Source organism: Loxodonta africana, chromosome 2 (assembly GCF_030014295.1).
Source record: "Loxodonta africana isolate mLoxAfr1 chromosome 2, mLoxAfr1.hap2, whole genome shotgun sequence".
Taxonomy (NCBI): Eukaryota; Metazoa; Chordata; class Mammalia; order Proboscidea; family Elephantidae; genus Loxodonta; species Loxodonta africana.
Window position 1 is genome coordinate 222,997,722 of NC_087343.1, and position 27,915 is coordinate 223,025,636.

The 27,915-nt window shown below is 43.6% G+C and overlaps 1 protein-coding gene across 5 annotated transcripts; it reads right to left on the reverse strand.

The window, feature by feature from the left end:
* Window positions 1-27,915, reverse strand: ZBTB21 (zinc finger and BTB domain containing 21). Of its 5 annotated transcripts, XM_003419024.4 has the most exons (4): window positions 27,794-27,915; window positions 16,321-16,388; window positions 7,589-9,207; window positions 1-6,985 (listed from the first exon to the last, which is right to left on the reverse strand). In XM_003419024.4, exons 3-4 carry the CDS (start codon window positions 9,192-9,194, stop codon window positions 5,991-5,993), a joined length of 2,601 nt encoding a protein of 866 aa, XP_003419072.1. In that variant the 5' UTR covers window positions 9,195-9,207; window positions 16,321-16,388; window positions 27,794-27,915; the 3' UTR covers window positions 1-5,990. The 5 variants fall into 5 exon arrangements, with proteins under 5 accessions (XP_003419072.1, XP_010596964.1, XP_064135559.1 ...); XM_010598662.3 differs by having other exon boundaries at window positions 1-9,207; XM_064279489.1 differs by having other exon boundaries at window positions 1-9,207; window positions 11,441-16,388.

The following is a 27,915-nucleotide window of genomic DNA, read 5'->3' on the forward strand; positions in this document are numbered from 1 at the left end:
CAGAATCAACTCCACGGCTATGGGCTTTGGGGAAAAATATTAAACGCTGGAAGTATTGGTTTTGCCACCTCAGGTGTTCACCGTCCTGAGTGTGTGCCTACAACCAAGGAGGATGCAGTGGCTATGCACCAATCTCAAACCTCAGAAAGCCTGTTCCTATTACGAAGAAAGGGCACATCGAGGTTTTTTAAAACAGTATTTGATGGCAAGTGGAAGAGCAGGGTTAAAGCAGAAGGAAGATAAAAAGTTTACACCATTTGCTCCATTGTATTCAAGAAATTTTCAACCAGAGGCTCCCAAGAAAGACCAGTTTAGGACACGGGAAAGGAGACAAAAGCAGGGAGGTGTAGACACAAACCCAAGGCAGGCGAATCGGTGCCCATCAACGGGGCACAGATCCTCAACTAGGAAATAAAACGTTTGTCAATTGCTAGGCTTTAATACCAGCGCAGGGGGCTTAAAAACCTGCTTCTGACGCGTTTACTCCCAGGACCATTTTTAAAACTACTAATTTGACCAGTGAAGAAAAAAGTGGATAATTCAAGATTGCCACTTATCTGGTTTTAAGGATCATGTATTTGCTGTGTCCAAACAACTGAAGTTTTCATACAAACAATTCTACAAGCAACCAGGAACTGTCGGGGTAAGTTACTCATCATGCCCAACTCTTCAGGGGCTGTTCGTATCACCCAAACATCGTCGTTGTTGTTAGGTGCCGTCGAGTGGGCTCCGACTCATAGCGACCCGATGCACGACAGAATGAAACCCTGCCCGGTCCTGAGCCATGCTTACAGTCGTTGTTATGCTGGAGCTCACTGTGTCTGTCACGTGTGTCAGTTTGTCGTACTGTGGGGGCTTGTGTGTTGCTGTGATGCTGGAAGCTATGCCACCGGTATTCAGATACCAGCAGGGCCACCCGTGGAGGGCAGGTTTCAGCTGAGCTGCCAGACTAAGACAGACTAGGAAGAGGGACCCGGCAGTCCACTTCTGAAAACAATTAGCCACTGAAAACCTTACGAATAGCAGCGGAACATTGTCTGATTACCCAAATAGAAGGGCTGTATCTTCACTTTCATAAATGTAAAAGCTATTAATCATTCTCAAATTCCAAAACCTATCAATGAAACCCTGACTCAAAACAAAATATAGTACAAATTTATTGACTCCGTTCATTCTTAGTCAAGATGTAAGCAGACAATAGAATTGTGATACAAATAAAGACTGGATTAACATTAGATAAATAGAAATCCTATTTTACTGTGAGTTTTCCATCCAAAAAAGTGATTTCGAAATAAAATTGAACAATGATTTATTCTAAGGCATATGACTACAAAATACACACAATTATAAAACCACTCTTTTTTTTTTTTTTTTTTTAAACAAACCAAAATACCAAGCTCATGGTCATCCAGTCGATTCCAACTCATAGGGACTCTGTAGGGCAAAGGAGAACTGCCCCTGAGGGTTTCCAAGGTTGTATTCTTTGTGGAAGCAGATTGCCGCATCTTTCTCCCTCAGGGCCGCCGGTGGGTTTGAGCTGCTGATCTTTTGGTTAGCAGCCAAATGCTCAACCAGTGAGCATGTATTCAGTGAAAAGTTCTGAAATAGTTTTGGATTAATACCCATGAGAAATTATCACCTTTTGAGAGTTAACCAAGTACAACTTTGTGAGAAATCTGGACAGCACTAATAAATGACAAACAGCACCAAATTTAATAATTTTAAAGATTTACAGTAAAATACTTTGGTTTCCAAAAGACTGCCTCTGAAAAGAATTTTTTAGAAACCTGACATTTATCCATCTTGTTCTCCAAAATCCAAACACTGGCTTTCAGTTTTTCTCCCGTCACGTGGAAATGCCCTAAGCCAGAGAACATCAGAAGCACTGAACAAGGATATTAAATAAAAATTCTGCAAACATCAAACTTCTTAAAGTGCTAAAGCCACAAAACAGAAAAATCTAGTTTTAAAATTTAAAAAAGCTTAGTAGCTAGCGTTAAAGAACACTTACGAAAGGATAGTTATCAGCATCATTTAAATCAGTAATGCTTTTCACAATTATTGCAAAATACACTGATGAGGCATTAGAAATTGACAAATTTGAGTTGTAGTCCAAAATTAGCTAGTTAGATACAATTTATAAAGAAACCTGTTATGAATGACACCTGCTAATTTCTGTAGTAATAAGCGTCAAATAATTTTACTTCCTTAAGTTCCAGGTTATAGCTGTATGTACAAACCTCAATTTGAGAGAAACAGAGGCCACCTTGAGACCCGTTAATTCTGACGGCAGGTGGGTGAATGCCTCGCCTCCTGCTCACCCGACCACCCAGCCGGCCTGCAGAGGGAGCCACTCCATGCCTCTAGCAAAGACCACATCTTCTCCTTGTCTCTCCAGCAGCAATGGGGGCTTTGTGTGGATCAGATAAATGCTGGGGCAGAATTATAAAAAGAACAGATGTTAACAATCCATCCTGGGACAGAAAACCAAGAACTGCTTCATCTTCCCAGGAGTGCAGATAACATCACTGTGAATTCTTAGTTGTATATTCTGAGAAAATTACAATGTATATTAACTCTAGTTCTAAAGATGAACATTCTAGCAATCTGGAAGTACTTTTAGTATTAAAAATGCACAATATTTGTTATCTCCATTAGTGGCAGCACTGGGGTTGGCGTCACCCAGTGCGGTAACTCATGCTGTCACCCCCTGCAGGGTGATGGGGCCAGCTGGTGAAGACCCCTGCCATGGGCAGAGTGGCCCTGCCTTGCCCCCATCAGCTCCTCCCCTCATTAGCCAAAGAGGGACCCCCCTCTCCGCCCAGTGGTGGGTGCTGTAGCCCGGCCACCCGCACCCTGGTGGGTGATGGGGGGGTGGTGGAGTTACTGCATTGGGTGACACCAACCCTAGTGACTGGTGGGTGACAGGGGGTGATGAGTTACCACGCTGGGTGACAGGCAACATCAACCCTAGTGACACCACTGCCTTGGCGGCCCCTCCCCTAGCAGCACCAGCCTGCCCACTGCTACTGCGGACCCTGGGGTCATTTTGGTGTCACCCCCTCTGATAGTGTCAGGCGTGCGGTTTGCACTCCCCCAGTGACACCACTGATCTCCACTGCTTACTCTGAGTGACCGATAAAAACGTAAGCATATCTTATGTTACTCCCCCTCACCCCAAGTAAAGAAAGTGATTCAATAACAAGTTTTCAGAGTAACAAAGAATATATTAAAACATTTTACATTCTTTCCACAACTGCATTAAAAAAGCAGGCATCCTGAATACTTACAAGGAATAATGAGCTTTCTACATCTTCAAAAATTAATTACAATCAGAAAAAACATTTACAAGAATATCTTTACTAGCTAATTAAGGAGTTGCAACAATGAAAGGTCAATTTGTTTGACACCAAATATTTGCCTACTGACTGAGATAAACATTCTTTAAAAAACTGTTCGCTGAATACAGCAATTAACATGTCTTTCGTTATTTTACTTCTTAACGTTTAAAATAGTTACATGAGCAGAAGCATATTTTATTTTTTACCACCAAAATAAACTCTTTCAGCCTAGTGCTCTTAAGATACAGTATAAAAAGTAATAGAAAAACCAGAACTGCGTTACAAACGTTTTTGGTTCAAAATTTTATTTGAAATCTTATGTTCCTTGCCTAGACAAAAATGTGAACGAATAAGACAAAACACTTGTTACTTTTTTTAACCTAACAGATATGCCAAACCTATATTTAGATCAAAAATACTTTTTGCTGATTAACGATATTATTAAAAATTTTTCAAAAATGTAGCATAAAGCTTCAAGTCCTGGGATACTCAGTTTAAGTGCCAAGACACTGTGTATCGCGAAGTACGACAGATACTCCGGTAAGTGAGGATTACTCTGAGGGAAGCTGTCTTCTTTTGAAGACGTGAAAGCTACCACAATGTTCCGAGTACGAAGTACCACGTTATCAGGGAATGCACCGAATGAACAATAATCCATCCAGACATTCCACAGAAAATCCTACGCTTTAGTTTTGTCTTTAAAATGCATAGATTTCTTCAAGAAAATATGAAGATGGCAATGACCGGTAACTGCAACTTCATTTTATTTTCCTTTCTCCATCAAATTTAAGTAGGAATGAAATAGGATATAATCACTCGAATATTTTGGGGTTTTTCAAATGAAAGAATAAAAGGTAAAATTTCATAGTTTCTATAATGTACAAGGATTTCCTAAAAATCCTTAGGATTTCCTAAAAATGGTTGTTTCCATAAAAAATAATGATTTTCCTACCACTAGTATGGACTGTGGACGATGAGACAGATAGGTACAAGTCCTAGCTGGCCAGAGCGGACTGTGGACGATGAGACAGATAGGTACAAGTCCTAGCTGGCCAGAGCACACATAAAAGTACTCAGCAAATTACTTGTTAGCACAGTAGTTGCTTTTTGTTTGTTTGAAAGAACTTGTAAAAAAGATATAAAGTCAATCTGGAGTTTTAACCCCTCTCTCTACCTTAAAGGGATTTTGTAGTTTCAACAATACTTCCACTTTTATATATCTACTCTACCCCTCTCCAAATGAAATAAAGATTTCCCTTTTTAAACACCCCATTGAGCTTTGGATAAAACCTACTGAAAAGTTTTTAATGGTGACTTACTCACAGTAGGAAAAAAAAAAGAAGCTCAAACCCTATGGACCAAAGTAAGTCACTAATACAAATTTGGGGACTCCTGATAGTATTTTAACACATATCTATGAACTAGTAAGCTGCGACTTAAAATTGAAGAATAGTTTCATCATTGACATTTTACCACCAGAAGTACTATCAAGAGGGGGAAAAAAATTCTAACAGAAATGGTTTGGGTCTCGTCTCTACTGTTCTTGAAAAGCCTGTAGAAACTGCAGCATGCTGTTCCCCTCTGCTTTGAGGACTCGGTAAGTCAGTGGTGATTCGGAATTCCAGAGGTGCTGCACCGCCTCCGAGTGTTGGGGATCTAGGGAAATGCACGCTCCAATCTTTTCTGTCCAATGAATGCTGCTAAGTTCAAAATTAGCGTCATACACGACCTTGCGTTTTTGTCTCAAGTCCACTCTGATTTTCAACTCATGACAGACTACACTAGAGGAAACCCAAACCCTCAGTCACTAAATGCTAGTCCATATTTAAAGTGGGGTGCCACTGACACACAACCCAGCTCAGCAGTTTTATTACCATGCCTATCACTCCTGAAGCGGGTATCAACTGACTGTAGAGGCCTTCCATAACTCATCTTTTCATTTCCCAAGTCTTAGAGTCTGACCATCATTAACATATATTAAATGACTGAGAGCAAGTTTTTTTTTACTATTTTATAAACATTTAAGTATTACTATTGCTGATTTAAAATTCTCACAATATTTATACAAAAAAAGTTCTACGTGACCACAAAATACCAAGTATTTATCTTTATCAAGTGTCAGGATAACTTATTAAAGTTGAGGTTTCTCATTTTTTATTGCTAAAGTATTCTAGTGTCTAAATCTATACTGCCAGCTACCCACTTCTGCCTGATACGTTTTGGACTTATGAACATGGCTAAGCATTAACTAGAACTTCGGTGTCTGATATAATCAAAAGGAGAAATACTTTCACAGTATTTCACTAATTTCAAATCAGTTAGAAAAATCAAACAAAACCTCACTTAAAAGATTATACTGACACCATGGAATGAGGAACCATGCAAACCACCAAGGCTAATCAAATTTCAACATTAATGAAATCAAATCATTCTGTTACTGTAAGGCCCAGAACCACAATTTTTTTTAGTTTTCCGCAAGTTGAGCCAGGATGTTACTATTATCAGTTTGTCTCAAACATAAATTCAAGCATAATTTCCAACCTTTATTATTCTTTTTCAAAAAATATTTTGTTTCTTTTGATGCATTTCACAACGCAGGTTATCTGGACACCAGCTCCCATTTCCTAACAGGTCAAGAGTGCCGGTCTTTCAATTGTGGGTTTGTTCATGACTCCAAAGGCTAAATGCAGTCTTAAATGTCCTATGGCAGAGCTTACACATAAACTGTCTTTTAAATGTGATCGCTGAGAGGGGCGGAGCGTGGTAAAAAAGGGTGTCTGACTCTTGGGGTGCAAACAATTTCTCCGTGGTGGGAGTCGGATTCTCAGACTGACCAGTTGGGCTGTCAGGCTCCAAGGGCTGGATCTTGGGGAGCGGGGGTGGAGGCGGCAGGGGAGGCGGGGAGGGAGAGTTTGTTGGCGCGGGGCCCACTTCGGATTCTTTATGCACCGAGTCCTCGGTGGCCTGAGACATGTGGGACTGGAAGTGGCTCCAGAGCCGGAAATTCGTGCGGAACGCTTTGTTGCAAACGTGGCAGATGAAAGGTTTCACAGAACACAGAAGCTCCTGGTGGCGCTCCAGCTGCTTGTGCACCGTGAACATCTTCCCACATTTCTCGCAGGGCCACAGGCCGGCGTCTTTGCTGGGACCTGCCTCTTTCGGGGCCACGCTGGTCTCGGGCACCTCTTCCTCTGCCTCTTCCACCGGCTCCTCTTTGACTTGGATTTTCAGCTGCTTAGAAAGACTGAGGTCTTCCGGGAGGCAAGAGGAGTCTTCAGAATCAAAGTTAATTTGTTCAGAAGAATCGCTGAACCCATGGTCATCTTTCGCTGCGATCACATGGTTGACCTTAGTTGGCTCAGACTGAGGCTGTGGCCTTGCAGAGCTGGTGACCTCGCCGTTGTGGTCAAGAACAGGCAGAGAGAAGTTTTCCGCTGGTACCATGGTGTTCTGGTTGTGGACCTCGACTTGGTGCCGCCAGATGCTGAAGGAGGACTTGAAGGTGCGCATGCACTCCAGACAGGTCAGCTTCTTGTACTCACATTTGCCCTCGTGCTCCCGCTTTAGCTCGGGCGAGAAAAACCTAAGGCTGCAGTAAGGGCAAACGGTGGCATTTCTGCATAACCTCTCGTGGTTGCCTTGTTCTAGAAGAGAAGAGAGCTTAGCATTACAGAGGCGGCACTGGTAAACCTCCTTGCTTTCTACTGGGCTTTCAAGAGGGACATGCTCTTTTGGCTTAGTGCCTCTATTTACTCCAACGGGCTTTTCTCCCGGGTGCATTTTTATGTGCTGTTTAAACTGAGAGAGGAAACGGTAGGCTTTTCCACAGTAAGCGCAAATGTACGCTCCTTTGGCTCTTGATCTTAAGTTCCTCTTGATGACTTGTTGTGCTTGGGCACTAGCCTGTCCCTGAAAACCAGGCTTGCCACGCCTTAACTTAATCATAAGGGCCTTTTTAATTTCCCTCTCTCTCACTATGTCAATCAGCTTTCTTTGGAATTTTTCATCCAAAACGGCATGAGAGCTAGAGGCCGGGGACGGATTTTTCACTATGCCGTGCTGTGTCTGACAGTGTGTCCAGACTTTAAAGTTTGTGTGAAATCGCTTGTGACAGATGTCACAGGCATAGGGCTTTTCGGGGTTATGGTATATGTTAACGTGGCGGTGAAGGCCTGCTGTCGACCTAAAGATCTTAAGGCAATGTTTGCATTTAAATTTTTTGTTCGGTCTCGTTCCCTCCAACTCACCAAATTCATCTTTATTCAAGTCAGAATCTGGGAAGTCGGCCTGGAGGAGAGCGGGACCGGGGCCCTCCTCACAGTTATCTTCTGACACAGGAGCTCCGTGCTCATTTACCTTCAGCTTCTTGAACGGCAACCTTCGGTCAGCCTGGAACCTCCTCTTGGCTGGGAGTCTGCTCGCTTCCTTTGGGTCGTCTTCTGTTTTCAGAGAAAAGTCTCTGGTGACTGCTGACAGCGAGGCTGCTGCCGTGGCTGCCGCTGCGTCCCCCACGGTGACTCTGATGATGTCCGAAGGGTCTGAGAGTGGGCTGCTGGGCTCGGTTTTTACACAGACCTCCGTGACGGGCGAGGCGGCCTCCCTGTCTGTGGACTGTGAAGCACTGAAGGACCTAAGGCGAGGTGATGGTAGGACAGCAGTTCTGTCGTCCAGGGCTGCTTTCTCACTACCATCTTTTAAAGATGATTTTTGAGATAAAGCACAGAGGACATTCCCTGGTGCATCATTAGACATGGAAGATGAGCCCTGGGAAGACTTCAAATCTATGGAGGGTGAATACATCGGAACCTGGCTATCCATCGACAGTGACCGTCTGAGAAGACTCTTGACGAGTGGGCCACTTCTGTCAATGTTTTGGTTTCCAGAACCGGGCCCGCTGGAGGGGATCACTAGTCCCAGTTTTGAGTAGTACAGTAAGTTTCTATCTTCGCCTTGACCGCCTCCTGTGTTAGTCTCTTTCAAGAGATAGGGTGCCTCTGACGAGCTATGCAGAGTCAAAACAGGAGGCCGTGGTTTCTTCAAAGCCAGCTCTATGGCTTTTCCTTTTGGAAGCTGACCACTCACACCTGGTTTATCGTCTGCAGCTTCTCGGTCTTGTAGGGGCTTTGAAGGCAATACTGCATTTCTTTTCACCAAACTGCTTCTACTAGGATCCTCCAAAGAGCCAGGATGCTCAAGAGACTTTGCATATCCCACTGAAGTATCTCTCGGCCAACTCTTCTCAGTGAGTGACAGACCGTGAAGCGGGTCAATCGGTTTGGAGACATGTGGCTTACTGGTACCGGTCTTGATGGCAATGCTAGGCAAGGGTCTGGAAGTATGGCTTACATCGGGAGGGTTTTGACTGACAGTTTTTCCTTGTGCTTCATTTCTACTTTGACAGACAATGACACTTCTCTTTTGGGAACTGTTTTCATCATCTTCTATAAAAACTTTTTTTCTACTGGGACATGTCAGGAAGGGGGCTTGAGGTGTTTTAGAAACAATGTTAGTCAGGAAGGAAATCCCCAGGCTATAGCCAAGTTCTTGCACCGCAGCCAGGCTGCTCTTCTCAACAAACAAAGAGGAAGAATAGATGTAGTTTAAAACATTATCAAAAGCATCTGGCTCGCAAAAGTCAAGCTGAAATACAGTTTGTGACTCGTTCTCCTTATTTGTGAATAAACTCTGGAAGTATTCACTGCTGGCGGCCAAGACGTTCTTATGAGCTCGAAATTTCTGGTCTCCAACGATCAGGAGCACATCACAGAGCTGGCCTTTGAGGCGCTCCTCGTTGAGGGCACTCAGGAGAGAGATGGCATGTGCTGGGTTGATATAATGCAGTAATCCCTCCATTGTCTGGGTTTCTCTGCAAGACAAATGCAGAACTAGGATAAGCAGTACAAGGAAAAGCTCCCCACGAGCCTGAGGGCCCCTCAAGGGCAGGGAACACCAGTTATCTTTACCTAAGTGCCAATACTTAGCAAAAGAGTAAGCAGACAGAAGGTCTGGGGATGAATAACCTTACTCAAATAACACTGAAAACAGAAAGGGTGCAGCCTCATGGCTTAAGTAGGTCCCCGATCATTAAAATCAAAGAATTTTAGGAGCTTAAGACTGTCACATTGGCAGGTGCACACCATCAAGAAGACTGCTAGAAGGTGGCAGGTATGCAGGGAAGCAATGCTCGAAAATAAAAGGTTTATTATACAGGGTCTTTATCCATTTGATGCTTGGTTCTACTCCTGACTAGTTCAGAGTATAAATTCAGAAATAACTATGAATTATCAAAACTCCTCAAGTCTAAAATTCTGAAAGAAATTCAGTTTTATTACTGCATATGCTTAAAAGTAACAGGAACTGCTAACGATGGGTTACAAAGTAGAGATCATGCCAGACCTTTAAAAATATATAAGAATTTGGAAACAGAAAAAGCATTTGGTAGTCACTACTGAGTGTTTAACACAGGGCTTCAAACCGGTTTGTTTGGGTTCAAACTCCTGCTGAGAATTTGCATTTCCACCCCAGATATACTGAATCAGAATTTACAGCGTAACAAGATCTCCAGGTGATTCTTACGTATAATAAACTTTGAGAACGTGTGATCTACTAGTGGTTTTCACAACTGGTCCCTAACCAGAGGTATCAGCATCGCCTGGGAACTTGTCAGACATCCAAGTTCTCAGCAGGGGTAGGAACCTGAAAGAACCTTGTTCAAAGACCTGGTTTAAAACAAAGGACAAAAATGTTAAAGAATAAAGTTTGTTTTCATTCTCAGGCTACACATCTCTGCAATCTTTTGCATACTATTTCTTACCAAATCACATTTTGAACCATAGCACAAAGGAAACTTTAGCCCAGATCTAAACTTAAGTACAGGCGGCCCCTGGCTTTGAATGTCCAACTTATGTACAAACCATAAAGCCTATTATATTAAAAATCTGAGGGACAGGCAATGGTTTGTAATAACAAATGGGCACTACTTTGTGACATGCATCTAAGCACTATTGTTATCAGCGTGTTATTATGTTAAGGATGCTTTAGTGTGTCCTGAAGTGTTTAATGTTTTTATGCATACAGAGGTACACTCTATACCTCATACTAAGACAAACACTTGAAACATCTGACTGACTGACATTAGATAAGATTCGTATCTAACTGTTCCGACTTAGGTACAAATATGACTTAAAGACAGATTTAGGAATGGACCTCATTTGTAATCCAGGGACTGCCTGTATTACCAATTATAAATTAAGAGGTTTGAACTGAGATTTTACTAAGATTCTCTTCCAATGTAAAAGCAAGACAAGAAAGCCTAATGGCTGAACATGCAGGTCTGATGCTTGAGGTGACTGACATGGCAGCTCTACCCGATGAGCTGACTGTCCCTGGGCATGTCTGTTAGCTTCTCTGTGTGCCAGGTAGTGAGAAATGGGAGGAAGAGCTGTGCCCCTTGCAGGCTTGCTGCACAGATTAGATGCGCTAGTGACTGATACACAGTAAGCATTCAATGAACGTTGTGCTACTTGTTTTCAGAAGTCACAGTTTTCATAGGTATTTAATTTAGTGTCAAAGAAAAAGGGTATAATTAAGCCCTGGTGGCTCAGTGGTTAAGAGCTCAGCTGCTAACCAAAAGGTCGGCATTTCGAATCCACCAGCGACTCCTTGGAAGCCCTATGGAGCAGTTCTACTCTGTACTATAGGGTCGCTACGAGTCGGGATTGACTTGACAGCAATGGGCATGTACTCGACGAAGGTAAAACTATTTCATACAGAAACACCGCTTGCCTTTCCATATTTGACCCTTCTCTTCGGCTGCTCTGCAGCCCTGGGGGCGCAGTGTTTAAGAGCTTGGCTGCTAACCAAAACAGCAGTTCCACTGCCACTCCTTGGATACCCTCCGGGGCAGTTCTACTCTGTCCGACAGGATCTCAGTGAGTTGGAATCTACTCCACGGCAACGGGTTTGGTTTAGTTTAGGCTTCTTTACTGAAAAGGTCCCAAACTTCTGTCCTGCAACATATCTTTGGTTTGATTTTCTAAGGCCACCTTTTCTTTAAAATATCGTTGTGACAGTCATTTTCAATATTAAAAGGAACTCACAGTAAGAATATCTGTGGCTACTTGATCATTCCCTCAAGGACAAGCTGTACATGAACTCGGCACCCAGGAAGCACATTTGTAGGTTCTCTTCCAGGTCAAGGGTCAGCCTTGCTGGTCAGCCCAGCATGCAGGCTTTTCAGAGGAGCCCACACAGGACAATTTGTTGGCCACCAGTGTGGCATGACCAGAAATGGCAGGCAGTACCTTCAGTATTATCCTGACTTCCCGTTAAGGTGTCGACTCTTAAGTTTAACAACCTTAGAGGCATGACTTTGTATCTTGTCTTGGGATGAGGCCTTTTGCCTGTCCACAACTGCCTTGGTCAAGCTGTACCAGGTTTTTGTTTATTCCTGTCTACCACTTAATATCAAATGCTAAATTTTAATTCTTTTACTTGTGATTTCTTGGTAAAGATATTTCCCCTTCCTTCTATCCTCAGCTAGCCACCCTACTTTCTCCCTTAATCCTATTACTCTTCCTACATCACCACACATCCATTCATGTGTAAAGGAACCCTTTTACGGAGGACAACAGAAAAATGAGCTTATATCAATACCACACGTGTGGGCTTGGCCACGCACTGAGCACTCTTCCAGTGCTAACAATTTTTGAGAAAGTTAGTTCCCATGTCTCCACAGGGGAAAAGTGACAGAGAATCAAAGGTGTGGACAAGTATTTTTCCAAAGAGTTTCTTAAAATCAACTTCGAGGTTTGACACCAGCAAGTTAAGTATAAATGAAACGGACTAGGATGGAGTAGAAGCCGTCAGAATGCATCAAACGCAGTCAGGCTGATGAGTTCTGTGAAACTTTTGATTCAGTTATATACATACATATCCACACATGTAAGCGAGTACTGGGTCGGGATGTAAGATAAAGTATGTTCCTTCCTGTGCATCAGGGTCAAAACGGCTTGAAAGCTCGTGCTCTAGGCTGATCAGCCTCCCTGGATGCCTCAGTCTCCCCCACTGTAAAGCGGCGATAATAGCAGCTACCACATAACACTGTGGTGAGCGTCAAATGAGATGATACTAATTGTTACCCTTTACTGAGCACTTACAACACACTACAGACTGTCTCAGGCACTTTGCCTGTCATTCATTCATTTGACAAAATGGCACCTGAGAAGACCTGAAGGAGGTGAGAGAAGAGCCGTGGGGATCACTGAGGGACGAACATGACAAGCAGAGGAAGAGTCAGGTGGCAGCAGGGCTGGAGCGGAGAGCACTGGGGAATCATGGAAGCTGACAACAGAGAAGCAATGAGCAGCCAGACTCTTGGGCTGGGTGGACTACTGGAAGAACTAACTGCACTTTGTACTGAGTCAAACGGGCTGCCGTTGGAAGTCTTTGAGCAGAGGCATGACAATGACCTGAATTACGCATTAAAAGCATCACTCTGGCTATGCCGTTGAGAATGAACCATGGAGGCTGGGAGGGCAACAAGGTGTCTCCTACATAATCCAGGTAAGAATGATGGTGGCCTGAACCATGATGGTAGCAGTGAAGGTCAAGACAGAGTCATCAGGATTCTGAGGGATTGGCTGTAGTGGGTAAGAGAAAGAGGGGAATCAGGGATGCTCCAAGGATTCTGCCTGAACAACTGAAGAATGTAATTGTCCTTACTTGAGACGGAATATAATAAAAAATCCTGAGTTCACTTTTTTTTTTTTTAAGGAGTTTTGACATTCTAAATACGCGCAGTAACCTGTTCCTTAACGTGCCTGTACCCAGGTGTCTTCCCTGTGTTTTCTCTATTCCTTTCTTGTGCTTCCTGGGATCCCTTCTCAAATAAATGACCTGTGTCTGAATCCTCGTTTCAGAGTCCGTTTTCAAGGGAGCCCCAAGTAAGACAGCAATGGAACTTAAAACCACAGGTACAGGATAAGGTACTGAATGAGGAGTAAACCAAGTGAGAGTTTCTATGTTCCTGAACATGAAGCAAATGCCATTTCAGGTACCACCTGCCTCCCAGCGCCAGACAGCAACATCTTCTTCCCTTGGATCGAAACAGTTTCCTTCTTTATACTCCACTCAAATTCCATAATCCCTATTATTTTAATAATTTATTTTTGTTGTTGAGAATACCGTAATATTTATGTGAATTAACACGCGCCTTCCACCTTTGTTTGCCAACTGCACCCTCCTCCTGCAAGGTATTTTCGTAAGTGCCACTATGCTAATTTTTTTTTTACATGTTGTTGGAAAAAAACTTAGGATAGCACACTTACAAAAATACCTCAAGGGGGCAGGCACGGCTGGCAAACAAAGGTCGAAGGGGTGCGTTATTTGCGTAAAAATATGGTATGTACCGCAGAACATACACCAATTCAACAATTTGCACACATACAATTCAGTGACACTGATTACATTCTTGGAGTTGTGCAAGCATTCTCACCCTCCTTTTCTCAGCTGTTCCTCCTCCATGAACATAAACTCACTGCTGCCTAAGTTTCCCCTCTGATCTTTTGAGTGTCTGCTGTCAATTTGATCTCATATAGATAGAGTGCACAATGCTCAGACATTACTTACTAGTTAAGCTAAGCTACTGCTTAGTTTTAATAAGACTTCAGGAGATATTTTGGTTAAGGTTTAAAACATTATCCCAGGGCAGTATTTTCAGGGGTTCACCCAGCCTCTATGGCTCTAGAAAGTCTGGATTCCATGAGAATTTGAAATTCTGCCCTACATTTTTCCCCTTTTGGATGATCCCTATTTTTGCTCTAAGTAATTTCTTCCAATTTCTTGGCCCAGAGGCTTCTATAATGTTTGAATGAAAACATCTGGGAGTTGGGGAACAATATTTAAGTCACTTAGGGTTGAAGTGTAAGAGAAATACTCGTTGTCCCTGAAAATTATTTGGGGTTTAAAACTACTCATTTGACTATAATCTCAGTTTGGTGTCATCAGCGAGACTGCCTGCCTGAAAAGCGGCTGGGCATGTCCATGTTACTGATATACCACTGCAAAATCACCCTCAAGTATTTACTTTCCACCCATTCACTGGAACACTAATAACTAGTATCTGAGTACTTGCTCCGCCACATACTATGTAAACATGTCTCATATATTAACTCAATACTGACAATAATCCTAGGAGGTATTATTATCCCTATTTTACAAGATGGGGAAACTGAGGCACAAACACTTGCTCAATGTCATACACATAATAAGCAGCACAGCGGGATTCAAACGCAGGTGCTTTGACTCCACAGGCTACCCCACACTCTCTCCAGTTGTCTCTTAATTCTCGTGTATCTTCTGAGCTAGCTATTGCCATCACTTCCGGTGAGTAGAGGAGCTGGGAGCCTATGCCCTGAGTCACTGTGCACCCATCTAGTATGTGCTGAAACTCTGCTTGGCTTGGAGGGTCTCAATCTCACAGGCATGGCCCTGCCTTAAGGAGCTTAAAGTCCCGCACAGGAACAGGATAAGGATTGGTCACCACAGCGCAGAATGCTTTTAAGTACTTGCAACTACAGGCACAGGACAGGGTGTATGCAGATGAAGGGCAGCAGATCCAGATGTGAGTAAGGGCAGGAACGGGACTTACCAGCAGATGCTTGATGACAAAGAAGGAACCAGGTAACATGGGGAGCGTCACAAAGAAGGGGGTGAAAGGCATTTCAAGAGAGAGGGCAGTATGTCCAACATCATAGACCAGACAGAGCAGAAAGTATCCCTGGGAACTGCAGGTGGTTTCACCTGGCTAGAGCAGAGGGTACATGCAAGGGAAGGGCAGACGGCAAGGCTGGAGGAGCAGGGGAGGCATAAGGGCTTTGGGGCTAAAATATGTCATTCAAGGATTATAAACAGGTGGTGACATCTTCCATTGGATCAATGCCCCAGCATAAAGGTGCTGGAGACACAGACGTCTACAGAGATGGGAGGTGACAGCATAAGAGCAGTGTGGGCGCCTCACCTTCAGGTTGAGGCCCTGGCCTTTACCCTTTAATTCGATCATTAAAATTTGAAAACAATGGTCCCCTTCCTGGTCTAGCTGAAAACAATTTCCATTTTGGACCTTTGTGTTCTGTTGAAAGATAGTGGGACACTGATTGAATTTAACAACTTAACTAAAAATATAAAATGCTATTTAGGGATGCAGGCAAAAGCAAAGATTGAATAGGCCCATAAAACAAAAGGAGACTAAAGGGGCACACCAGCCCTGGGGCAAGGACGAGAAGGCAGGAGGGAACAGGAATGCTGGTAATGGGGAACCCAAGGTTCAGAAGGGAGAGTGCTGACATGTTGTGGGGTTGTTAACCAATGTCATAAAACAATATGTGTACTGTTAAATGAGAAACTAGCTTGTTCTGTAAACCTTCATCTAAAGTGCAAAAAAAAAAAAAAGAATACAGGCAAAAGAGGGAAAAAAATCTCAACTGCTGAACATCATGAGATAATCCAGACAAACTATTTGTGGCTGGTGGATATGCAGACTGAATTCTCAAAATCTTCTGATTTTTCTGCTGCTCACTCCTCAGATAAGGCCAGCTTCGCGCTGAGGTAATTTATCCTCATTGAGTTTTGCTGGTCCAGATACAATACATTTGCTGGCACGTAAAAATGTCCACGGTTCTTTTAATCATCATTGGATCAGGAGCTCCACTTGTGGGAGACAGTGCATAAGTTTGAAAGCTCTCATACGCAAACACGTGTGGCCCCGGCTCTGTCCTCATCCCCATGCTTTTGTCACTACTCAGCCCTCCTGACTCATCACTGCAGGAGCTCCTGCTACCACTTCAGTCACGTGGAACAGCCTTGGCGCTCTTCAAAGTGGGTGAAATGTGGAGGAAGGGCTGCATCTGTGAGCGGCTGGAACAGCTCAGAGGAAATCCCCCAGGAAACCCAGATTCTGAAAGAGGGCTGGTTTGCTTACCACTTGGATTCTTGCACACAAAGATCTTCCCAAATGCTGCCTGAATTGTTTCTATTTCATGTTGTTTCCTGAAATTTCAAAACAAAAGAGTTTTGATGGTTAACAATTCACAGAAGATGTGACAGCTCCGTGGAAAAGGCTTTTAGATCTACTTTTTTATCTCAGTCCTAGCTCTGCCACCTACTGGGTGTGTGACCTCGTAAACATCACAGGACCGTCCTAAGTACTAGCTTCCTCACCTGTTCAATGGGCCTAACACTACCCATCAACAGGACTTTCGTTAAGGACAAGACACAGTGTTTGCAAGCTACTAGTGTACATAGCGCTTCCCATGTAGCAATGCCTTTTTTCCTGTCTCCCTTTCCTAAATGTGTGCAAAAGTCTGTTATATGCCCCATATCACAAGAGGAGCTCCTGATATGGAGATGAATAAGCTATGGCCGACTTTTTTTCCGGTAGTATACATTCTAGAGGTGGGGAAAGCCACATAAAATTAAAACAGTGTGAAGTATACAAAAAAATGCCACGAGAATACTGATTTCAGGAAGCCATTAATTTGGTCAGGGAGCTGGGGGGTGGGGGTGAGTGAATAGGGAGACATCAGAGAAGGTTTGAGATTCATCGTGCATTCAACTATGATAATAATACTGAAGGCTTCATTCTTAACAGCATATTCTAGAAACACTTATCTGATCTTGCTTAAAAACTATCGAAGCTCTAATTCCCTAGAATGGCTACAAAGCCCTTTACAGTCGGGCTCCAGCAAGTTATTTCATTATATCACTTCAAAAAGACTCCTCCCTCAGGTACCAAATGCTAATACTTTAGTATAAATTAATACAACGCAAACACTTTCTTCTTCATACCAATATTAGATCAATTAGTTGCCGGGAGTAAGATTTTGAGGGGATGGTTGGGAAGGTAGGCGATTTTTGAATACAGAACATTCTGGGAATGGAACCAGAGAAGAAGTCCAAGCACAGCATGTAAAATCCAGGCACTTGGGTAAAAGGGCACAAGGAGACGAATTGTGAGAAAAATGAAAATCTTCACACGTGGACCGATATACAACATCCTGACGAAAGAAGAAACTGAAGTTGTCAATGACTTCATTCTAGGTGGGATCAACAACCAACATCCACGGAAGCTGCAGTGGAGAAATCAAATGATCTATCAGACTGAGAAAATCTGCTGCAAAAGACCTCATTCAAGTTTTAAAAAGGGAAGGTGTCATGCTGATGACTGAGGTGACCTGAGCCATGATCTTTTCAATCGTATGTGTCAGGGTTGTATCCTCTCACCATACTCATCCTAATCTGTATGCTGAACAAATAAGCCAAGAAGCCAGACTAGATGAAGAAGAACGCAGCATCGGATGTGGAGGACGACTCACCAACAACCTGTGATACGCAGATGACACAACTCTGCTTACTGAAAGTGAAGAGGATTTGAAGCACTTGCTAATGAAGATCAAATACTACAGCCCTCAGCGTGGATTACACCTCAACGTAAGTAAAACAAAAAACCTCACAACTGGACCGATAAGCAACATCATGATAAACGGAGAAAACAGTGAAGTTGTCAAGGATTTCATTTTACTTGGATCCGTCATCAATGCCCATGGAAGCAGCAGTCAAGAAATCAAACCACGCTTTGCACTGGGCAAATCTGCTGCGAGGGACCTCTTTAAAGTGTAAAAAGCAAAGGGTCACCCATGGTGGACAGGTTTCAGCTGAACTTCCAGAATAAGACAGACTGGGAAGAAGGACCTGCCAGTCTACTTCTGAAAAAATTATCCAGTGAAAACCTTATGAATAGCAGCGGAATATTGTCTCTATATATAGTGAAGGAAGATGAGCCCCCTAGGTTGGAAAGCACTCAAAATACCACTGGGGAAGAGCTGCCTCCTCAAAGTAGAGTCGACCTTAATGACATAGATGGACTCAAGCTTTTCGGACCTTCATTTGCTGATGTGGCATGACTCAAAATGAGAAGAAATGGCTGCAAACATGCATTAACGATCAGAATGTGGACTGTATTAAGTATGAACCTAGGAAAATTGGAACTATCAAAAATGAAATGGAATGCATGAAGATTGATATACTAGGCATTAGTGAGCTGAAATGGACTGGTATTGGCCATTTTGAATCAGACAATCATATGGCCTACTATGACGGGTATGACAAATTGAAGAGGAATGGCGTCAAGTTCATCATCAAAAAGAACATCAGAAGATCAATCCTGAAGTACAACACTGTCAGTGATAGGATAATACCCACACGCCTAAACGAAGATCCATTAATATGACTATTCTTCAAATTTACACATCAACCACCGATCCAAAGGTGAGGAAACTGAAGATTTATACCAACTTCTACGGTCTGAAATTGCTCAATCATGCAGTCAGGGTGCACTGATAATTACTGGTGATTGGAATGCAAGAGGTGGAAACAAAGAAGGACTGGTAGTTGGAAAATACAGCCTTGGTGACAGAAACTTCTTCACTGTAAATACCTTTTTCCACTAACAAAAATGGAGACTACACAGGCGGACCTCACCAGATGGAACACACAGCAATCAAATTGACTACATCTGTTGAAAGAGACGATGGAAAAGCTCAACATCATCAGACAGAACAAGGCCAGGGGCTGACTGTGGAACAGACCATCAATTGCTCATATGGAGTTCAAGCTGAAGCTGAAGAAAATTAGAACAAGTCCACAATCGCCAAAGTATGACCTGGAATATATTCCACCTTAATTTAGAGACCATCTCAAGAATAGACTTGATTTATTAAACACTATTGACTGAAGACCAGAAGAGTTGTGGAATGACATCAAGTACATCATACAAGAAGCAGCAAGAGGTCATTAAAAAGGCAGAAAAGAAAGTGTAGTGCGACTAATTACTTTTGTGTGTGGCTTTTCTAGCCATAGTCTTGTAACTCCTACCCAAGTGACTGTGTTGTGTGATAGGGTACTTGTGGACTACCAACGGGATTGGTCAGTTTTGCCTTAAAACAGAGCCAATTCTAGAGCAGACGGGAGGAGCCCACCACCACCAAGGAAGGTGAGAACAACAAGAGGGACCCAGTTGCAGAAGATGGCTCGGTGGGCTTCCCAGCCCATGTAGAGAGAAAGCTGAGTGCCTTTGGGCAGAGACGGAGACCTGCAAGCACAGTTGGGGAGAGGCCGTCTTGATGAAAGAACTGTATCCTGAGTGTTTCTGAGCCTGACTTGTAACTGTTACTTCCTTTATAATAAACCCCATAATTGTGAGTATGGTCTTTGAGTTCTGTGTGGCCCCTGCAATGAACTACTGAATCCAGCAGAGAAGTAGAGAGTGCTGTTGGTTTCAGAATTAGTAAAGATGGGGGAAGAGGAGGCTTTCCTGGCCTCTGCCTCACGGGAAGCAGCCCTGCGCTATTGATCTTGGTTCTCCTTCCCCCTTGTGTGGTTGGAGAAGGTCAGACACTGCCCCCATGCCATCTGTACAGAAAGACAAGACTAAAGTGGATGTTAGAAGAGACTCTGAAACTAGCTCTTGAACGCAGAGTGGCTAAAGCGAAAGGCAGAAATGATGAAGTAAAAGAAATGAAGATTTCAAAGAGTAGTTCAAGCAGAGAAAGTATTACAACGAAATGTGCAAAGATGTAGAGTTAGAAAACCAAAAAAGAAGAACATGTTCAGCATTTCTCAAGCTGAAAAACTGAAAATTCAAGCCTTGAGTTGCAATTCTGAAGGATTCTACATGGAAAATATTAAATGACACAGGAAGCATCAAAAGAATATGGAAGGAATACACAGAGTTACTTTACCAAAAAGAATTGGTCGATGTCCAACCATTTCAAGAGGTAGCATATGATCAAGAACTCATGGTACTGAAGGAAGAGGTCCGAGCTACACTGAAGGCACTAACAAGAAACAAGGCTCCAGGAATTGACAGAATACCAACTGACGTATTTTAACAAACGGATACAGTGCTGGAAGCGCTCACCCGTCTTATGCCAAGAAATTTGGAAGACAGTTTACTTGGCCAACCAATGGGAAGAGAACCATATTTGTGCCCATTCCAAAGAAAGGCGATCCAAAAGAATGTGGAAATTACTGAACAATATCATTAATATTACACACAAGTAAAATTTTGCTGAAGGTCATTCGAAAACAGTTGCAGCAGTACATCAAGGGAAATGTCAGAAGTTCAAACTGGATTCAGAAGAGGACGTGGAATGAGGGACACCATTGCTGATGTCAGATGGATCTTGGCTGAAAGCAGAGAATAACAGAAAGATGTTTACCTGTGTTTTATTGACTATGCAAAGACATTCGACCATGTGCATCATAACAAATTATGGATAACATTGCGAAGAATGGGAATTCCAGAACACTTAATTGTGATCATGTCTAACTTGTACACAGACCAAGAGGCAGTTTATTTGCATAGAACAAGGGGATATTGCGTGGTTTAAAATCAGGAAAGGTGTGCGTCAGGGTTGTATCCTTTCACCATACCTATTCAATCTATATGCTGGGCAAATAATCCGAGAAGCTGGACTATATGAAGAAAAATGCGACATCAGGATCAGAGGAAGACTCTTGAACAACCTTCAATATGCAGATGATGCAACCTTGCTTGCTCAAAGCGAAGAGGGCCTGAAGTACTTACTGATGAAGATCAACGACTACAACCTTCAGTATGGATTACACCTCAACATAAAGAAAACAAAAATCCTCACAGCTGGACCAATAAACAACATCATGATAAATGGAGAAAAGACTGAAGTTGTCAAGGATTTCATTTTATTTGGATCCACAATCAATGCCTATGGAAGCAGCAGTCAAGAAATCAGATGACACATTGCATTGGGCAAACCTGCTGCAAAAGCCCTCTCTGATGTGTTCAAAAGCAAAGATGTCACTTTGAGGACTGAGGTGCGCCTGACCCAAGCCAGGGTGTTTTCAATAATCACCTCATATGCACGTGAAAGCCGGACAATAAATAAATAAGACCGAAGAAGAATTAATGCCTTTGAATTGTGGTGTTGGTGAAGCACACGGAATATACCACAGACTGCCAGAAGAACAAACAAATCTGTCTTGAAGTACAGCCAGAAGGTTACTTAGAAGGGAGGATGGCAAGACTTCATCTCACATACTTTGGACATGTTATCAGGAGGAATCAGACCCTGGAGAAGGACATGATGGTTGGTAAAATATACAGCCAGTGAAAAAGAGGAAGACCCTCAACAAGATGGACTGGCACAGTGGCTACAACAATGAGCTCAAGCATAACAGCGACTGTGAGGATGGTGTAGGACCTGGCAACGTTTCGTTCTGTTGTACACGGAGTCTGTAGGGGTTGGAATCAACTTGATGGCATCTAATAACAACAATAAAGTGTTAAAATGCAAAGACATGACCTTGAGGACTAAGGTGCGCCTAACCCAAGCCATAACACTTTCAACTGCCTCAAATGCATGCAAAAGCTGGACAATGAATAAGGGAGACCAAAGAAAAATTGATGCATTTGAATTATGGTGATGGTAAAGAATACTAAATATACTAGAACTGCCAGAAGAACAAACAAATCTATCTGGGAAGAAGTACAGCCAGTATGTTCCTTAAAAGTGAGGATGGCGAGAGACTTCTTCTCATGTACTTTGAACGTATTACCAGGAGGGACCAGTCCCCGCAGAAGGGTATGCTCGGTAGAGGGTCAGCAAAGAAGAGGAAGACCCTTGACAAGATGGACTGATGCAGTGGCTGCAACAATGGGCTCAAACACAGCAACACTTGTGAGGATGGCACGGGACCAGGCAGTGTTTTGGTCTGTTCTACGTAGCGTCGTCATAAGTCAGAACTTACTCGAAGCCACCTAACAATAACAATAACGTGCATGTGAAAGCTGGACAACGAAAAAGAAAGTCAGAACTGTGCAACTGAATTATACTGAATTGAACTGAAGAAGAATATTCAATATACTGTGGACTGCCAGAAGAAAAAACGAATTAGTTCCTGAAGAAATATAACCAGAATTCTCCATAGTAGTCAGGATGTTCACTTTGTGTTGCTTACTTTGAACAAGTCATCAGGAAACATCGATTGCTAGAAAACAGTATCATGGTTGGTAAAGTAGATGGTCAGCAAAAATGCAGGAAATCTGCAGTGAGAGGGACTGAGGCAAGAGCCACAGAAATGGGCTCACACATGCCAACGATCATGAAGATGGTGTAGGACTGGGCTCCATTACACCTAAGGTCGCCGAGGGTCAGAGCTGACTAGATGGTAATTAACAAGAGATGAGCAAGGGGCCAAGAAAGGGAGATGGGAAGAGACCTAAATAACCTTATCTACTTCCAAATTTGGAGACTTTTAAAACACGGGCTGGAATCAGTTAAGCTACATAAAAAAATTAAATTGGCCCCATGACTAGCCTACACAATTTTTACTACCAGTTCTATAGGAAAATGTCTTGAATTCAAAACATTAAACTAAAATTTAACTATGGGCACATGACCCCTGTAACGTGGAAGATTGCTTTTACCCCTATCTGACATCTTGCATTTATGGCAACAGTAGGAAAAAAAAAAAAAAAACCCTACTATTTATTTTGGGCATTAACAATGGATGTCTGGCAGTAATGAAGCCTGAGGTGCGAGGGAAGAGTCACGCTGGTAGCGACAGTTAAGGTTATGTGTCAAGGCCATGATTCTCAGTGGTTTGGCAGTTATGTAATGATGTAATCTGGTAGTTACATAATGAAGTAATTTGGCAGTTATGATATAGTTATCCTCCATTTTGTGATCTGATGTGGTCATCCTCCATTCCTGCATAACAACCTGGTCTTTGGAACCTAACCATGTTGGTAAGTGAGGAGTAGATATACAGTTCTAACCATGATGCTGGATAAAAAGAGAAATGCATGTATTACAAGGCAAATGCCGCCTAGTTTAAAAAATATCCAAAGCATCTACACTCGACTGACTTTGGACTGTAAACACACACACACACACACACACACACACAATTTATCTATAAGCCCTCATCTCTGGATTTTGCCCTAACTCCATTTGATTTTACTATTAGATGATGGCGAGACTTAAGCTGGCTCTGAGTTTAGGTCTTATCATCTCATTAGATAACATCTAGAAATGACTAAACCACCTCATTATCCCATCCTGCAAGAGTACGAACATTTCTACTTTGCATTCCTTTTCATTACATTTTCGGTCTCCATAGAAAGGGTTTGATTTTGGCTTAAGGGTGTATTCTTTGCCATATTCAGCTGAATCACTCTACTATAACATAGTTCAGGCTCTTAATTTGCACCTTAGTTAGCAGATCAGCCTCTGGTCAGACTTGCTGTTGGTTTTGGCCACCCAGTAGTCATCCCTCCTCCTCCTCGTAATCACCCCTTTACGGTGCTTTGGAAGAACATCCCGTGTCCTGCTGGGCACAGTCTGATGTGCTGCTCTCCCCTAGCTCAGGGGTAGGCACACAACCAGAGTCAAGCCAATTAAACACTTTCTCCATGGAATACTAGTCCTGAGAAAAATAAGGAGGGCAGTATACGAGTGGAGTTGATTCATCTTAGCAATGGCCTGAAAATGAGACCTGCCAGTGCCTGTGACATGGACTCCTGGAGTCACCCTGGCTTTTGTCTTCTCTAGCTCAATTCTTTAGCTTTCCCTTAAACCCTAAGAGCAACCCTTTACAATAAATTTCTCTTTACTATGCAAGCTGGTCGGCCAGCCAGTTTCTGTTCCTGGTTATCAAAGGACACTAACGTTTTTCCAAGTGGTATTCATTCTTCCTGTTGTACCTTCCAAATCCATCCTTCACGCAGTGGCTAGACCTGTGCTTCCTAAAACAAAGCTTGGATCATCCATCCAGCATACGCACTAAGTACTGCTACTATTCATTCACCTTATTTATTGAGCTCCTATTGTGTGCCAAGCATGGTGACTTGTCTCTGAGATACATGGGTGCACAAAACAGGTAAGGTCTCCACTTTCTAGTGAGGCAAGTCAGATGATAAACAAGGAAACAAATAAAGATAATTCAGACTGTGCTAAGTGCTATGATGGAAATAATTAGGGTGCTGTGGCTGGGTGGAGTAACTGGAGGTTTTGAAAGGATGGTCAGAAAATGCCTTGATCTGATATTTTAATTGAGACCTAAATGAAAAGAGCCAGCCTCGACCCCTGTTTAAAAAAAGAAAAGTCATGGGTTCTCCATTCAGCAAAAATTTAAAAACACGGACACCAGGGGCTCTCTAAAATTTAGTTTCAAACTACTTTTAATTTTTTTTTCCTTAGTTATTATTCCTTTGGGATAGCTTTTTGCTTCAGTTTCTTTGTCTCGGGGACAGACACAACCAGCACAACTTGCTTCTGGTCATTCTATTACCCAATCTGCAATGTCCTAGATCTCATCTAACCCCCTTCCTAGATGCCACTCATCTGAACATTATTCATCTTTTAAAGCTCCTCCAGGAAGCCTTCCTTGACTACTTCAGTTTCTAATGAGCAAGCCCCTCCTTTCAACTCCTGCATTACAAACAGCCTATACCATTTATGTAGTGTTTACTCACCGACTTAGACTCGTTGCCATCTATGTCTCTCCAATAAGACTGCAAGCTCCTTAACGGCTGAGAATCTATTTATCATCTCTTAACACTCTTCACAATGCCTAACATGGGATCTTGCACAACCATAAATATTTGCCGAGCTCCTGTGCTGACACTCCACTTAGATACAAAGGAACAGAAATCACGCCTTTTGTTTTCCTAAAGCAAGGCTGGTCACATCACTGCTTGGCTTTAAAACACTGTATTAGGTTTTTCTATTACTTTCAAGATGAAATCCAAACTGTGCACACTGGCACATACGACTCTTCACATTCTGGCTGCAATTCATCTTTCCACCCTTACTGGGCACTCCCTACCATCTACCCTACAAACTTGCACACCGTTTCCACCACCTGAAATATCTTTCTTACTTCTTTTCTTGGCCAACTTCTACTGAAAGATCCAGCTCGAATGTCACCTCCTCTACATAGCTTTTGTTACTCAGCACCCCCTGGCCCGCCAGCAGCTGAGCCCTTTAACTACCCCAGTACTTCATCCTTCTGCAGTAACAACATGACAATTCTGATTGATCTGCCTTCACGTCTATCTCCCTCACGAGGCTCCTTGCAAACAAAACGCTTGTCTTCTCATCTATGTATCCTCAGTGCTCAGCACAGGCGTGGCAAGTATCTACTGAAAAAAAAAAAAATTTTTTTTTTTTGAACCAGGGAATAAACGGCAAGCTTGAGGAGATTCAAGACCCTGATTTGCTCATCTTTGTTTCCCCGGGGTCTGTCACAGAGCATTGCACGTGGCAGCTTCCTTCACTTTTCCCATGAGATCTGAAGGCTCTCTCGCTACTTGATGATGACTCCCAAATCTGTATGTCATGAGGCTTCTGGGCCTTCCAGTCTCTATATACCTACCGAAGAGTTCATCACAGTGTATACCACATACTTAAAAACCCACATGCCCAGTGTGGTGGCTATAATCCACATCCTCACCCCCTCTCCCTGTATCTGCTTGTCCTCACACATTCGGCATTTAGTTTGGTGTGCTGCTAACAACCTGGCCTCCTAAACCAGAAATTTCTTCTCTTTCCTTTATAACTGATCACCATGAACTGTCGATCCTAGCTCTTAAGCGGTTCTAAACTCTGTTCTCCCCATCTCCATGGCTTTGGGGCCAACAAAAATTGTCCCTTCAACTACCTCCTTCTCCTCCAGAGACTTCTCTCAATAACTTAAAACCTCTTTAGCTATTTTTAGTTTTTCCTGGGTAGCATCTGCTATGAGATAATATTGTAAGTTACTTGAAAGCAGGGGTTAGATCTTTTTCAACTTTTATTTCCACAGAATGAAGCACACTGTATAGTCAACGAATAGTGTTAAAAAGAATTAAACAAAAAAGTCATCTTAAGTAAACAAATGCCCCAAATTTCTACTGTCTTTTTAATACCAATATTTAGGGTCACTGAAATGTAAACTTAATGCCTAGGAGTCATTAGACATGGACAACGGATTTACTTCAAATACCAGTGGGAAAAATTTTCTAAAAATATTTTTTCACAGAGTATTCTTTCTAAAATGGGTTAACCCACTTTCTTGGCTTCTTAAACAAGGTATGCACGATGTGATGACTCCGGGTCATGATTATGAACAATCACTGGACTATGCTGTAATACACTGAGGCTCTCAGATGTTAGAGCTCAACAGAGCTGTCAGCTCTTGTACTAAAAATCCCCCAGTTGCTGTATTACGCATGGTCTAATTTCATCCGTCATTTCCCACTGTTAGGCAATCCTCTCGCTGCACCTGTCCCCAGAACTGCCCCGTCCCAATGTGCTGTGTATGTAGTATTCCGCAGAACCATAGAGCCCCTAGGACTTAAACGTATGACCTTTTGTAGATGGACTACTGAACCTGTTCCAGATAAATGAAGTCTGGGTGATAAGAAAACCAACTACAAGATCATGAAGGACTCCAGCACAAGTCTTTCCGCGGGGCTCTCTGTAACAGGTGCACAGGCTGGTCTTGACCCACTCCCCTTCCCCTACGCCTCCAGCCCCAGATTCCCGACGTAAGTCTTCTCTGATGGGGAAAGCATTCACAGCCAAGCAGGAAAGCTTTTGGCCCGTGGAGGTTGCTGTGCTCTGCGGTAAGCGGTGAAAATCAGGGAGAAAAGGTCTTCAAGGGATTCTGGATGGAAATGAACGTGCTTCGATGTCCAGACGCCCGGCTGATGGGGCCGGGGAGACAGTCGGGCCAGGGGCGGGGAAAAGAAAGTCAACTTTGGGCACTGGCCTGTCATGCCGGCACTGGTCTCCCGCCGCCAGGTCTAGGGGGCCGAGGCGGGGAACGAGGTGGGCCGAGGAGGGGACTGGGTCGGGGACGGCGGCACAAGCCGCCGCAGGTGTGGGGTCCCTCCGCCACCCGCGGCTAGCGCGCACCTCGCGGCCCGGGCCGGCGCTAGCGGACCTCCCCACCAGCCCGGAACGAGAGCACGCGCCCCTCGCGAGACGGCATTTCAACCGCTCCACGCAAAGGGCGTGCGCCTGGCCCAGGTGCGTCCGCTACCCCAGCGGCAACCTGCCCGGGAGAGGAGCGGAACCCAGTGAGGGAACAGAGCGTGCTCAGTAGCGTGGGCGAGGCCAAGTACGGGCACGAAGCATGCGCAGTGTGAAGGCACAATCGGCTACGTGGGAGCTCAGGGCATGCTCGGTGAGAGCCAAGCCCTGGCGCACGCGCAGAAGCGCCCAGAGACCGCAGCCCGTTGGTGGACAGAAAAAAAGAGGAGAGAAATCACCTCAGAGTTACGTCAGGAAAGGCCGCGTTTTGCGGGGACGCTGTAGCCTACTGCGGGGGCCCGCAGTTCTCACAGAGCGAGGGGCATGACAGTTACTCACCGATCTCCAGCCCCGAGGCAGACGCAGGGCCCCCTTCCGCTCACACTCGGCTCGCGCGCGCCGCAGCCGCCGCTGCCGCTGTGATTCCATCCATCTTGAATTTGACGTCATCCCACACCAGG

Bases quoted from the DNA above. Each gene is read 5' to 3' on its own strand.
- ZBTB21 (XM_010598662.3), bottom strand. From the start codon at position 9,194: ATGGAGGGATTACTGCATTATATCAACCCAGCACATGCCATCTCTCTC.